Source organism: Pipistrellus kuhlii, unplaced genomic scaffold (genome assembly GCF_014108245.1).
Source record: "Pipistrellus kuhlii isolate mPipKuh1 unplaced genomic scaffold, mPipKuh1.p scaffold_m20_p_26, whole genome shotgun sequence".
NCBI classification, from domain to species: domain Eukaryota; kingdom Metazoa; phylum Chordata; class Mammalia; order Chiroptera; family Vespertilionidae; genus Pipistrellus; species Pipistrellus kuhlii.
Window position 1 is genome coordinate 6,411,384 of NW_023425525.1, and position 12,729 is coordinate 6,424,112.

Here is a 12,729-nt window from a genome sequence, read left to right on the forward strand (position 1 = left end):
CATTTCTAGGCGCAGAGGTGGGGAAGTGGCACCTGTGCTCCCTGTTGTTATGTATCACATTTGATGCGGCTGGTTTCCATAGCACCTACAACCTAGAAACCACTCAAACCAATGGGACTACGGGTTCAGGTAGAGCAGCAGGTGCTGGCTTGCCACTGGCCAATTCCCCTCCCTTTTCCCCCACCCTTTCCCCATTCTTCTGTTACACCAGTTTTTCAGACCATTTGATTGTTCTCTGAATGGCTGGGAAGACACAAAAACTCTAAGAAAGAATTATCAGCATAGAAATTTATTCAATTTCAAAATAATATGGTTCTATGTAGAATACTATAATAATTATCTAAAGCAAATATCATCATTGGCTCTTAAACAGGTCTAAAGATGTCATTCTTTTGAAGTCAAAAATATGTGGTAAGAATGTACAAGGAAGGAAAAATATAAAAACAAGTTTGCTGAGTATTGGGAATTGTTACAAGAGGGACCCACTAAGATACTGTAACAGAGTCCAAATTATAAAACATATAGCAAGGAGTTTTCCTGCTTTATCAATTCCCCAGAAAATAACACAGTAACCTCAGTAATGCAAGAATACCACTACCTGGTAAACAGGACAAGCTTGCTGAGGGACACAGGCAGTAACTCACTGTATTCCCCCGTTCTCTAACTCCTTCTGTGCAGTTTTTTGTGTTTTTTTTCTCCTCTTTAAGATCAATTTTGTCCTGTTGGAGAATATTTTGTTTTGTTTGTAAAGTGGTATAAATAATATCCTGATTGAAGTAATCAATGATTTAGTTGAATATGCTCAAGGATCAAACTTTTGAAAAAGGTCAATCAGCTAGTTAACAGAGACCATTGGGGGCTTGCAGAAAAAAAAAAAAAAATCAGATAATGTGTGTTTGCTAAATAGATAAAAATAAGCAGTAAAAAATGGGTGCAAAACCCATTTAACTGTGACCTAGACAATCTGAAGCAGACAGGTGACCTTTGATTAAGCTCGTTTACTTGTGGAGTGAGCAGTGGGGAGGCTCCAAGACAGAGTTTGGTTTCCAAGAGTGTCCAGGGCCAAAGTGCCAACTCAGAGGTTCTCCTCCTCTCGCAGGAACTGGAACACGGACGAGAAGTCCTTCTTCGAGTAGCCCTTTGCACACATCATCCTATAGATCTGATGGGCCTGGCTGCCCAGGAGAATCGGGCTCTTTGTGTTAGTGGCGGAGTCCTGTGCCAATCCCAGATCCTAAACCAAACAAAGGCAGGAGAGACACGCTGAGATGGGGAGGAAGGCTCATTTTGAACTGTGGCTCCCCAAGGCTTTGGTTTCAAAGAAGAAAAAGTTTACCATAAGCACTATGGTAAACTACATGTATATGTACATTTTATAATAACTTTGCCCTCTCTTCCCACTCCCCACACACACAGCCCCCGCTCCGCCCTGCCCCACTCCTCCACCTTCCACCAGACCTGTGTGTGTGACTTTGACTTGCACAAGGGTGAGATCACACAGGCAAATGTTTTTTCAGGATCTGCAGAAGCCTGTATGCCTAAGCCAAACCCCATTGTGGAATTATTGGATATCCATTCAATCTCTTATTCAACAAATATTTAGCAGCCACAATGTGCTGAGCAGTGTTCTAAGTGCTGGTGATACCCAGTCACTGCTCTATGCTGACTGTCCGGGGGAAGACAGACTCCAAAACAAACCCTAAGATTCCAGACAACAAGTGCTGTGAGGAAAAAGCAAGCAGGGTGAGGGGTTAAAGTGATGGACAGCAAAGGGGGGGGTGGGGGAAGGGAGTTCTGATAGAGGAAATGTTTAGGGAAGACCTCTCTGAGGCAAGACACTGGACCTAAGACCTGGATGTTAGGGTGGTAGTGAGTGCTCTGGAGAGCCGAGGGAAGAGTTTCAGGCATTTGGAATAGCAAGGTCAAGGTCCTGCAGTGGAACATGGTGTGCATAGTATAGAAATAACATGAAGCCAATGAGGCTGAATTAGAGCAAGCCAAGGGGACGGGAGAGCATGGGGCCAGACGGCAGAGGTGGAGCACGGAAGCTTTAATGTCTGCACTTGAAGTGCAGTGGGACAACCATCTTCACAACGGCCCTTCAGCATCTCACAGACCTCATCCTGCACTCTGAAAGTTTCAGAACACATATGGCTGTTAGAAAACAAAGTTAACATCACAAATCTTCTATAGTTAAACTGCACCTAATGGCTATCTACTACCATAAGAATGGAATCTTGTCCAAATTTGAAATATCTGGAGTACATGGCAGACAAGACAGGTGTGGATAATTGAAACAATATTCCCCTTATTTCATTTACTTGTGATTTTATTAGAGCTGCAAAACAAGTGGCAAAACCAACTTGATTTTCTCCTTACCATTACCACGCTCACTTCCCCCACCAAGAGCAAGTCAATGAGCAACGAGAGGGGAAAGGCAAGAAGATGAGAACTAGTTCTACTCTTTGCAAAACGTACTTGAGCAATCACTATACTATCCACTCAAGAGAGAAAATGACTCAAAGAAAAAAAAGCAAATGTTAAAGAATGAATGAAACCTTTAGCTTCTTAAATATGTATGATATCACAGGTACAAGCATTATTTTGCGTTTATTTGCATAATCTTCACATGTAAAGAGGTAGATCTGAAAAATCTACTTAACCTTAAATTCTTCTATAGCAGTGGTTCTCAACCTTTCTAATGCCGCTACCATTTAATACAGTTCCTCATGTTGTGGTGACCCTCAACCATAAAATTATTTTCGTTGCTACTTCATAACTGTAATTTTGCTACTGTCATGAATTGTAATGTAAATATCTGTGTTTTCTGATGGTCTCAGGCTCTCCACAGGTTGAGAACCATGTTCTATAGCTTCCACTAAACAGCAAGTTGAATGATCACTCACACACTTAACAAGCGTGGAAGTGCTCATGTGCTGACAGGCAGGCCAGCCTCTTGTCAACACCATTGAGCAGCACACCTATAAGATCTTTTATTTTTAAATGAAGAGAAAATTCTACATAGGAAGATGGCACTTAACTTTTAACCTAGTAATAAAACTAAAATATAAGAATTCAGCAAAAACAACATATTGAGAAGACAACGTTATTGAGAAAAAAATTCTAATGAGAGTCTTTCAAAGGAGCAAGTAAATTATTATCTCAAATAAGAGTTCATAAAACCCAAAAAGGGAAACGCAAATGCTTTGGTAGCTGCGCCCTTAAAGCATGAACATTCTTAAAAGGAAGAGGTAGGTGGCCTTTCAGTCTGGTAACCCTGAGTGTTAGAAAAAGAAGGCGTCCTTTGAAGCTTCCTGGAGAGAATTTAAAACAAATGAATATCCCACTTTACTCATCAAATAAAATATTTACAAACTCAGGAGCTCAGTGGGTGATTCAGGAAAAATATAAAACAATTGCTAACGGCTTCAATAAATTAATGGAAGACCAACCTATATTTTACAAGGAAACAGACACATTGGGGAGTACCAAGAGTCATTGTGATTTTCCAGAAGCTGCTGCCTAGTGCCCATCAGAAACCAGCTTCTAGGCTCTGGAGTTCCGAAGAAAGATCTAGTTTTTGTATTGACTATGTCCTGAGTAAATACATACACTGTGTTAGAATCTTATGAGTTAAAACCTAGAAATAAATGTACAAGACTCACTTCAATGACCTGCTAGCATCATATTCCTAGCACAAGACTTAATGGCAGTTAAGTAAAACATCTCTTAGTAAGTAAAACCCTGATCTGCCCAACAAGCTGCTATGGCTTTCATCATTGTAGCATGAGAGGGATTTCTTTAATCTCTATCAATTTATCTGCACAAATCTAACTGGCTGTGGAGTGTTTTTGCTAACAGCTCTCTGAGGTAAAGAAAGATTTTTAAAAGTTCCTCTCTAAGTGCTCTCAGTCTAAGCAAAATTAAGAAGTACTCTTCCCTATAAGGGGAATGACAACTACGTTTCATAGAAGAAACGAGAATAAGACAGTAGTATCCATGTGTTTCATACTATGCTGTCTTATGCTAGCAGTTGAAAGAGCTATCTCTTATTATCAAGAAAGTCATTTTAAAGGAAGGACCTTTAAAATCAAAGTGGCAGATTCCTCCTGGGCAGGGACACTGGGGAAAATGACTCAAGAAAAGGTGTCCAGCTGAGGAGAGGACAGCTCCGGAGAAGAGCTCCCGAATAGAGCCAGTCCTGCAGAAGAATGGGGCGGCCCAAATCATCCCCTTTGATTAGAAGCTTCTCTCGCCGACACCTGACCTGTTAGCTGCTGCCTCTGTGGGAGCCCTTAGCAGACTTTTAGGAACCAGATAAGCTAACAGGTCACAACCCAGTTCACACAAATACAGAAGGGAAACGGCGTAAGTGTGACTCATTCTCCCAGGTGCCCTGACACCCCCCTGCAGAGCTGATGAACAGGCACCTAGGGGGCTACCTTCTGTTTCCAGCGACTGCCCCACAGCATAACTGTAAGAGCCCGAGCAGAGGATGTGCAAACCTAAGTAGAGGGAGGGAGGAAGGAAAGGATGGAAGGAGGGAGGAAGCAAGGGAGAATTAAAGCATCACACATTTCCCCTCTCTTGGAAAGCCTCTGTGTTTGCCATACCTTCGCCATGAGTGTTGTTCCGAATCCACCCTGGTAGTTATTAGCCGAGGGAACGCCGACCATCACCCCAGGTACAGGATTGTATGTGTCACTTGACCAACACCGTCCTGAGCTCATATTTAGGATTTTAGCCAACAGTTTTGGATCAAGCCCTAACCTGTCAAAGGTCAAAGAAAAGAAGTGTTAAGTGTCAAAGTGTACACATCATGTGTGACTTATTTACCTAGGAGGATGCTCTCTCCATTTATTTTAGGTCTTCAAAAATCAAAGCGGATGGGTGAGAGTGAAGAATTCACTAGTGATCAAACCATGCTCAATGAGAGAAAACCTTTGGCACTATTCTACTAAGAAATAACACAGTGGCAGAGAAGAAGTGTTGTTGGTTTATCACACGTGGGTTTTCTATGGAAAAAGAAATGTCTTTCTCTTTTGGACATCATGCATTTACGTGTCACATAAGAACCTAAAACGATCATCTAAGTTTTACATTCTTTATTCACAAATTATATATTTCAGAAAGAAATACTGACAGAGAAACTATGCATCATGGAAGTCTGTGTGCACTTTCATGACTGTTTATTCTTTTAGCTTTTTGAGTATACATGCAAGAGCTGAGCCACAGGCAGTAAGTGAGCTTAAAGAGAAGTTGTCATTATCAAAGAAGACCTTTCTTCCTGCAGACTTTTCCTTGTTTATTAAATCTTCTTCAGACAATCTTGCTTATGAAGCAAGTCTGCACCGAATTGTGACATATGCTATCTATTCGGAGACATGCATTATAGTTCTGGGTCAACTGCTGATAAGGTTACTGATCCTGATAAAACAAAGCTTGCCCAAGCGGAAACATCATTTGTTCTATCACTGGGCTGATGGCATAAAACGACTGTTCAATGTGGACCCAGAAAAAGAAAAAAAAGAATCAAATGCTGTATTACTTTGATCCTGTCTCTTAGTGCAGTTTGGGAAGCACAGTTTTGCTAAGTATCACTAAATCAAGTTTCAAATAAAACCTGCTGCTTTTTCTTAAAACCAATCTCTTCAATAATAAAATAAAATAAAATAAAATAAAATAAAATAAAATAAAAAAGACTGGAAAGAGACACATATAAATGTTAATCAAGCTGTGCATTTTGGCATGTTTAAGTTCTTGTTTATTTAGTGTGTTCAAAATATATGTCTGCTAAATATACACACACACACACACACACACACACACACACACACACACATGCTTACTTCCAAAGCTGAATATCATGACCAGTAAACATTCTGCCAGTGTTAGTACAGGGGGCTTGGGCTAATAGCCAAGATGTATATGGACTTGTCATGTAATAAAACTGTTACATATTATTACATGGCATACCATCTATATGAATTCATATAGTGGGTCCTGTTATAATGAGAGGTTTTTCCTTAGGATTATAAAAGATATAAAAGACCCAATTGAAATTGGCTATCACACATTCCGTCCCACTGTAGACTGCTGGGAAGAAACAAGTTTCATTCATTCTTTTATAAATATCAAAGTTTGTTACGTGTATACTTTGCTACCAATGCTTTCTTTCCCCTTTCAAATAAAATTAGGCTCTCAATACACCGTTGCAGCGGGTGACTTTGGAAAAGCAGCAGCCAACATGCTTAGGGAAGAACTGTGAAAAGTAAACTCACAAATTAACAAGTTAATTTGCTGCAACTGCCGCGACATTGTCTAGGCACAACGGCTAATGTGTTCCATGGGCAGAAATATTTAAAGGCCCCACAACATCGCTTTTCCCCACATTTAAAGCAGCAGAGTCGCTCCCCTCTTTACAACTCGCCCGGTTACAGTGTGACAGTACCTCACCACAGCTCGTACTGCTAAAGAAATTCATGCCTTGTCTGTAAGCCTCACCTAAATGGTGAGCAACGCTTATTATCCTTTGTAAACCCCCAAGTTTCATTTTTCCTGAATGTTCCGGGAAAACACTGGCACTCGTTTATGGCATGAACACATTGCCGCTTCGGAGCACCCTGAGGGGCACGCAGAAACGAGGTGGCGGTGGTTGCGTGCTCACTTCTCCACCAGCTGCCTCCCACCACGCTGATCCCCTTCAGGAGATGGCGACTCCCTCTCCGCTTTTCCTCCACCACCACCCCCCGCCCCCGCCCAGCATTAAAAAGAGCAAGTAAGAAGTGTTTTGCATTTCATCTTTCTGGAGGTTTTTTCACTGGCACATATATAACTGACAGTTAAAATTAGACACGATATTAAAATCAGTTGCTGGAGTCCTCTGTCTTCCGCTGAAACCAGCTCGAATACACAGTAATTGTCATTCAGAGAGTCTATCCTAGCACGTCATGCTTCACTGGAGAAGACTGAGTTTCCATCTGAAATCAACAAATTAATCCAAGACAGGTATCTGAAAGGGCAAGTTTAATAGGAAGCAGCTACTGGGCTCTCAACCATGATAAAATGTTATTGCTGTTTCCCTGTAAATTGGCTGGGAACATATGATACTCTCTGCATAAGAGCCCCACTGCTGTTCGGGAGATATACAGCTCAAGCCGTCAAGAGGATGACAGTCTGTCAGTCCTCATAATAACTTGCCACTGGATGTGGTTCGTGAGTGCACGCGTGCATGCATGTGGCGTTGCAGTTGCTGGAATATTCTCTGATATAAACAGAATGAATTCATTGCTCTGACCGCATATATAATGCAACTCATATAAACGTCACTGTGTCAAATCTACTCACCGTTACAACACAAGAATTTTAAATGAACTATTGATAGAAGTAAAAATGCATAAATTGTAAAAAAGAAAAAAAAAATTAGAGAATCCAAATGTTTACCTTCACTGTAACCAAGGCTTTTAAGGGCCAAGTTAAGTTTGTTCACTTTATAGCCTCTGTATCTATCTACACTGTCTGGTTTTATGTAAGAACAAAGCCAATGATTTCACTAACGTGAACAGCTCTAGAAGTGGAACATCTAAGCCCATGTCAGTCTTTGACAGCCACTCAGTGACTCGCAAATGCTCACACAGATCTTCCATGCGCAGGTGCTGTACCTGGAGCCAAGGAGAACGGAGTGAAGAGCTGAGTGCTGTGCCTGCCCTCCAGGAGCAGGCCGGGTAAGACACACACCCAGATACCTTTGACCTGAGGCAGGAGAAGTGCCTGTCTGCCTGTGTCCCTCCCTCCCTTTCTTCCTCTCTCCTTCTTTCCTCTTATCATCTCCTTGATAAATCTTCATTGAGGGTCTACTATGTGTTAAGTACGTTCTTAAGATATGGCAGTGAGCAGACAAAGCCATTCCCCTTCATGAAGCTTGTATTCAAGTTGGGAAGACACAATAGACAAACAAACATATATAACACACACACACATCTTATATAATAAGAGTAATATGCAAATCGACCAAACGATGGAACAACTGGTCACTATGATGTGATGTGCACTGAGTACCAGGGGGCAGATGCTCAACACAGGAGCTGCCCTGTGGTGGTCAGTGCGCTCCCACAGGGGGAGTTCGGCTCAGCCAGAAGCCGGGCCCACAGCTGGCAAGCACAGTGGTGGTGGTGGGAGCCTCTCTCGCCTCCACAGCAGCACTAAGGATGTCTGACTTCCAGCTGAGCCGTGGTCCCCTAAGCCATCAGTTGGACATCCCCTGAGGGCTCCTGGACTGTGAGAGGGTGCAGGACTGGCTGAGGGACCCCCTCCCCCGCCCCACCGAGTGCATGAATTTCACGCACCAGGCCTCTAGTATACATATATATGTCTTCTGTATATAAAATGCCATCTAGTGAGAAGTGTTATGAAGAAAAGGCTTTCAAGTATATTCAATTCAAATACTAACCACTACCACCATCACATCAATCACCGTCATTTACTGAGTAGCTATTATATGCCAGAATCTGTTTTTAAAGATTTACATGGATTAACTCATTTACTCTTCACTACAACCCTATGTAAAGATACTATTATTTTTGTCATTTTATAGATAAGGAAAGCTTAAGTCGATGGCAGAGCCAGGATACAGACATCAACAGACACCCAAACTCTCAAAGACTCATCCTCTAAGTCTCACTGGGCCACCTGGGTAGTGAACTTGATAGCCAACCAGCCAATCTAATGGCATTTTACCAGCTTATTAAGAAATTGGGTCAAACTTTTACTCTAAAACTTTTGCCATTTGCTAAATCTACTAGGGTATACACGTAAGGCTTCAGTCATCACAAAAATATCAACACAAAACAGGCAACATCTTCTAAGGGCAAGAGTCCAGAAACTAAAATTATTCTTCTGGGCAAGTTTTCATCTTGAACAGCCTTCCAGAAGTTCACTGTTAGGCTTTTGGCGGAAGAAGACAATATGGTTGTTGCTGGAGGGGCCTGGGCCCTGGTTGGTAATGCAAACAACTTCTACCACCACTACTGAAAATAATAATATTAATAAAAATTCCCGGTGGAGCAAATATAAAAACAACACAACTCAACTATCAACGCTGTTCTATGTAGTGCACAGGAACAAAAGCTCTCTAGTGCAAGCAGGGTACTGCAAGGGCCATAAAACTGCATCCCGACCAGAACCCAATCAGAAGGGAGAAAGGTCTAGTAAAAAAGAACCCCAAAATACATTTGTATACCAATATTTTTTATGGATTACTTTTTTATAGCATTTTAAACTTTTACTAACATCCATAAAGACTCACTGTAAAAGATCATAGAGTCAATAAGAGTTTTTAACTGTAAGATTTTATTCTTCCTTTTTTTTTTTCTTTAAAGGAAACAGTGTTCAGGAAAAACACTGACTTATGAGAACAAAATTAATCAGAAATGATCACTTCACAGGAATAGGTGGCTCAATTTGTAAATGTTGACATTAATGCTCTAAAAATGTTCCCTTTGGAGTGAATGGAATATAAATGTGGCAGAACCACTTTGATGCTGTACTACTTTGTGGGAATTTACTACTTGGGAATTTATGCTCACTGATGCCAATTTTCTCTTTCACCTTGCAAAGCTCAATAAATTGTGGCTGCTCTCTGTACTCTATTAGAGAACAATCCTGTCATTTTAAACCAGGTCTGTAAACCATAAAGAAAAGACAACAGCAGAAGCAATCATTTTTTAGGACTTTCAAATCACTGAGAATCTTTGTAAGATAGATTGATAAAATCTAATGTTATGAAAATAAGCAATTCATTAATACAATCGGAAGCACCAGAAACATAGCTTATTGTAACAGTTAGGTAAAACTAACGAGTTCTTTGTGTTCACACACACAACACACCACACACACACACACACACACACACACACACACACATAAATAGATCAGGAACAGTAATGTCTAGAGTTTTAAAAAAAATATTTAAAAGTTCATATTTCTAAGTATTATTTTTGACATTGTGGATCAAGGCCAATGATAAGGGAAATTTTATTCATTGCTTCTGCTTTTAATATTTCTATTTGGAATTTTATCACTTTTCATTTTTTATTTGATAAACCACTCTAGTAGCTAGTGTACACATTTCATTGCATGTATTTCATTCCATTTTCATACTCTTATTTTTTTTGAGAGAGAGAGAAAGAGAGAGAGAGAGAAACATCAATTGGTTGTCTCCTGTACATGCCGCAACCAGGGATCAAATCTGCAACCTGCTGTACCGGAAGATGCTCCAATAAGCTGAGCCACACTGGCCACGGCCATACTATTCTTTATTAGCTGGTATTTGGAGTTGGACTTCCACAGCACTTACCTTACAGAAACTTCATTTGAGAACAGCAAATAATCATCTAATGAAAGTTTTGCTGGGAAAAGTATTTGAGAAATGCCAGAGGCTACATCACTATGCCTAAGGAACATTCTGACTCAGTAATGCTCAAGGTACGAAGCAGAATGTTAAGTAACAGGCACAGATAAAGAGGAAAATTTCAGTATAGTATAACCTAGATTCATCCAGGCTTTTACTTTTTACTGTGTTTTCATTTATATCCAGAAAAAAATGAAGATAGAACTCTAGAGATGCACATACATACTAATGCTCTAATCTTACTGTCAACACCAATTAATTTTGTATGCAATTTTGGTGCCAGAAATTTATATTTCCTTGCTCCATGAAATTAGTCTAGACATGTAAACAACTTACTAGAAACTAGTTTTTCAATTATGGTAAGTGACCCATAGCCTAAAACCGACTACAATACAGAAATAACAATGAATAACTTCCTATACACACTATCAGTTTTATTAAAGATTTGTACAGATATGCTAAGTTTACCATCTTACAGACACTCAATTTTAAAATGTAAATGGTACAGGATATTGATAAACCAATTAGCACTGATGCAAAGCAAATTCCTCTTTTATCTCAATTACAACATGACAACTTAATAGGTCAAGATAGTTTAACATCTGAGACAAGGGCAATTCAATAAAACAACAGCATCTTGATATGCTAATTAAAAGGAAATGTGAATCCATTACTATGTTTTAAAAAATATCTCAAGTACTTAGGCTCTTTATATTGCTTTTATCAAAAGATGTGATATGAAGCACCACTCTGATCTGTTATATGTTTGGTATGTAGTTTTGGGAAGTGTGAAAAAAACATCCAAATAAAGCACACTGCTCTTCAAGCATTTTCTAAAGTAAAAAATATATATTTACTAAATTCATTAAATAAAAACATTAAAAATTAATTAAGTGATTAATCAAATGTAGCATTCCTAACCTCCAAAAAATTACAGGCTCAAACTAAGACATTAACCTTAAGCATTCTAAGGGAAGATCATCATCGTAGGAAAAACAGAATTCCTGAATCACTTTAAGCAAAGTATGAATGCCATTTTATTTTAATGGAAAGATATACCCTTAATGTAAAGTGACAAAACCAATGACAAGTTAAAATGAAAGATGTATGCATCCAGTTGATCAGGGAATAAGTAACTACAAGCCCTTATAGAGTAGGTTTTGGGAACTATATTTAAAATATATACATAAAACCAGTCATGGGGTAGCATAACACTTGAATTCACTACACATTAATGCTATGTTTTATATAAATTTATCCCATACTGCCAAAGCATGTTTAAATTTTATAGTAAAAGTGTTTCTTGCATTTCAACATAACTGGAGAAATGGAGCTTCCACATAAAAAGGATAATGTGACTTTAAATATACAGCACAATGCAGTTTATGGCTGTGGCAAAGAATATTCATGCTCTCCAGGGTCCTATTGGTTGTCAAATAAGCAAAGTCTATTAAAGTTCAATAATGAAGTACTTTCAAAGTGTTCCTGGATCAACTCATTTATCTCATGAACATTTTTTTTTCAACATCAGAAAAATCAAAGAGAAAAGCTCATAAAAATTGTTAGCATGTGAAAATGCACTATTCAACAAACCTGATCCCAAGATTCATAGCTTCCGCGGTTCCAATCATACTAATAGCTAACAGCATGTTGTTGCAGATCTTTGCAGCCTGAAAAGAAATGGAGTACATAGTAAATTCCTTTATGTTCAAGTTATAACTCACAGGAAGTTTTTCTCCACCCAATTCCACATACTTCTTTCTAACAATAAGAACAGTCATCAGTGGCTTCCCTCCACTGGGAAAGGAACACGGTGCTGCATGCTTCTCTCTGAGCCGAACGCTATCCCAGAGCAGGGGCTAGGGGCCGTGGTCTCTCTCCCGCTAGGTAAGAACCCACCGAGCTCCTCCTGTGGGCTGAGCATGAGAGGGAATACTGAGCTCTGTGACATGCCTGCTCTTAGAAGGAAGGGGCTGACATTCTAAATAGGAAAATGGGAATGACACTGAATGAGAAGGCAATGAACAAATCAATGAAAACAAGTGGGGAATTGTATGGTAGAGGCTATAAGATAGATAGAGACAATAGCTGTTCAATGAAATAAGATCACTGAGATAAGAGCAAAGAGGAAGTGGAACCTGAAACCACTTCTCAAAGGCCAGGCAGAATTTAATCATGCAAGAGAAAGGAGGAGAGCAAGGAGAAAGGTAAATATGTAAGACACAGTAAATACGCACGTGCCTAAGTTTTAAAGAATGGTGAGAAATTTGATGACTAAGACTGGGAAGAGCTATGAAAGCTAAGGAAGGATGGAGGGTTAA

General features: G+C 39.7%; 1 protein-coding gene across 2 annotated transcripts in view; it reads right to left on the reverse strand.

Annotated features, from left to right (window-relative positions):
* Nucleotides 1-273: 273 nt before the first annotated feature.
* The window catches only part of HIBADH (3-hydroxyisobutyrate dehydrogenase), an 84,006-nt gene continuing 71,550 nt past the window's right edge, over nt 274-12,729 (reverse strand). Inside the window, exons 6-8 of one of the 2 annotated variants that reach the window (XM_036453736.2) lie at nt 12,002-12,078; nt 4,614-4,770; nt 274-1,308 (exon numbers count right to left, since the gene is read on the reverse strand). In XM_036453736.2, coding sequence (XP_036309629.1) covers nt 1,150-1,308; nt 4,614-4,770; nt 12,002-12,078 — 393 coding nt within the window. In that variant the 3' untranslated portion in view covers nt 274-1,149. The remainder of the gene's footprint in view (nt 1,309-4,613; nt 4,771-12,001; nt 12,079-12,729) is intronic. The other variant, XM_036453735.2, reaches the window with a different exon arrangement.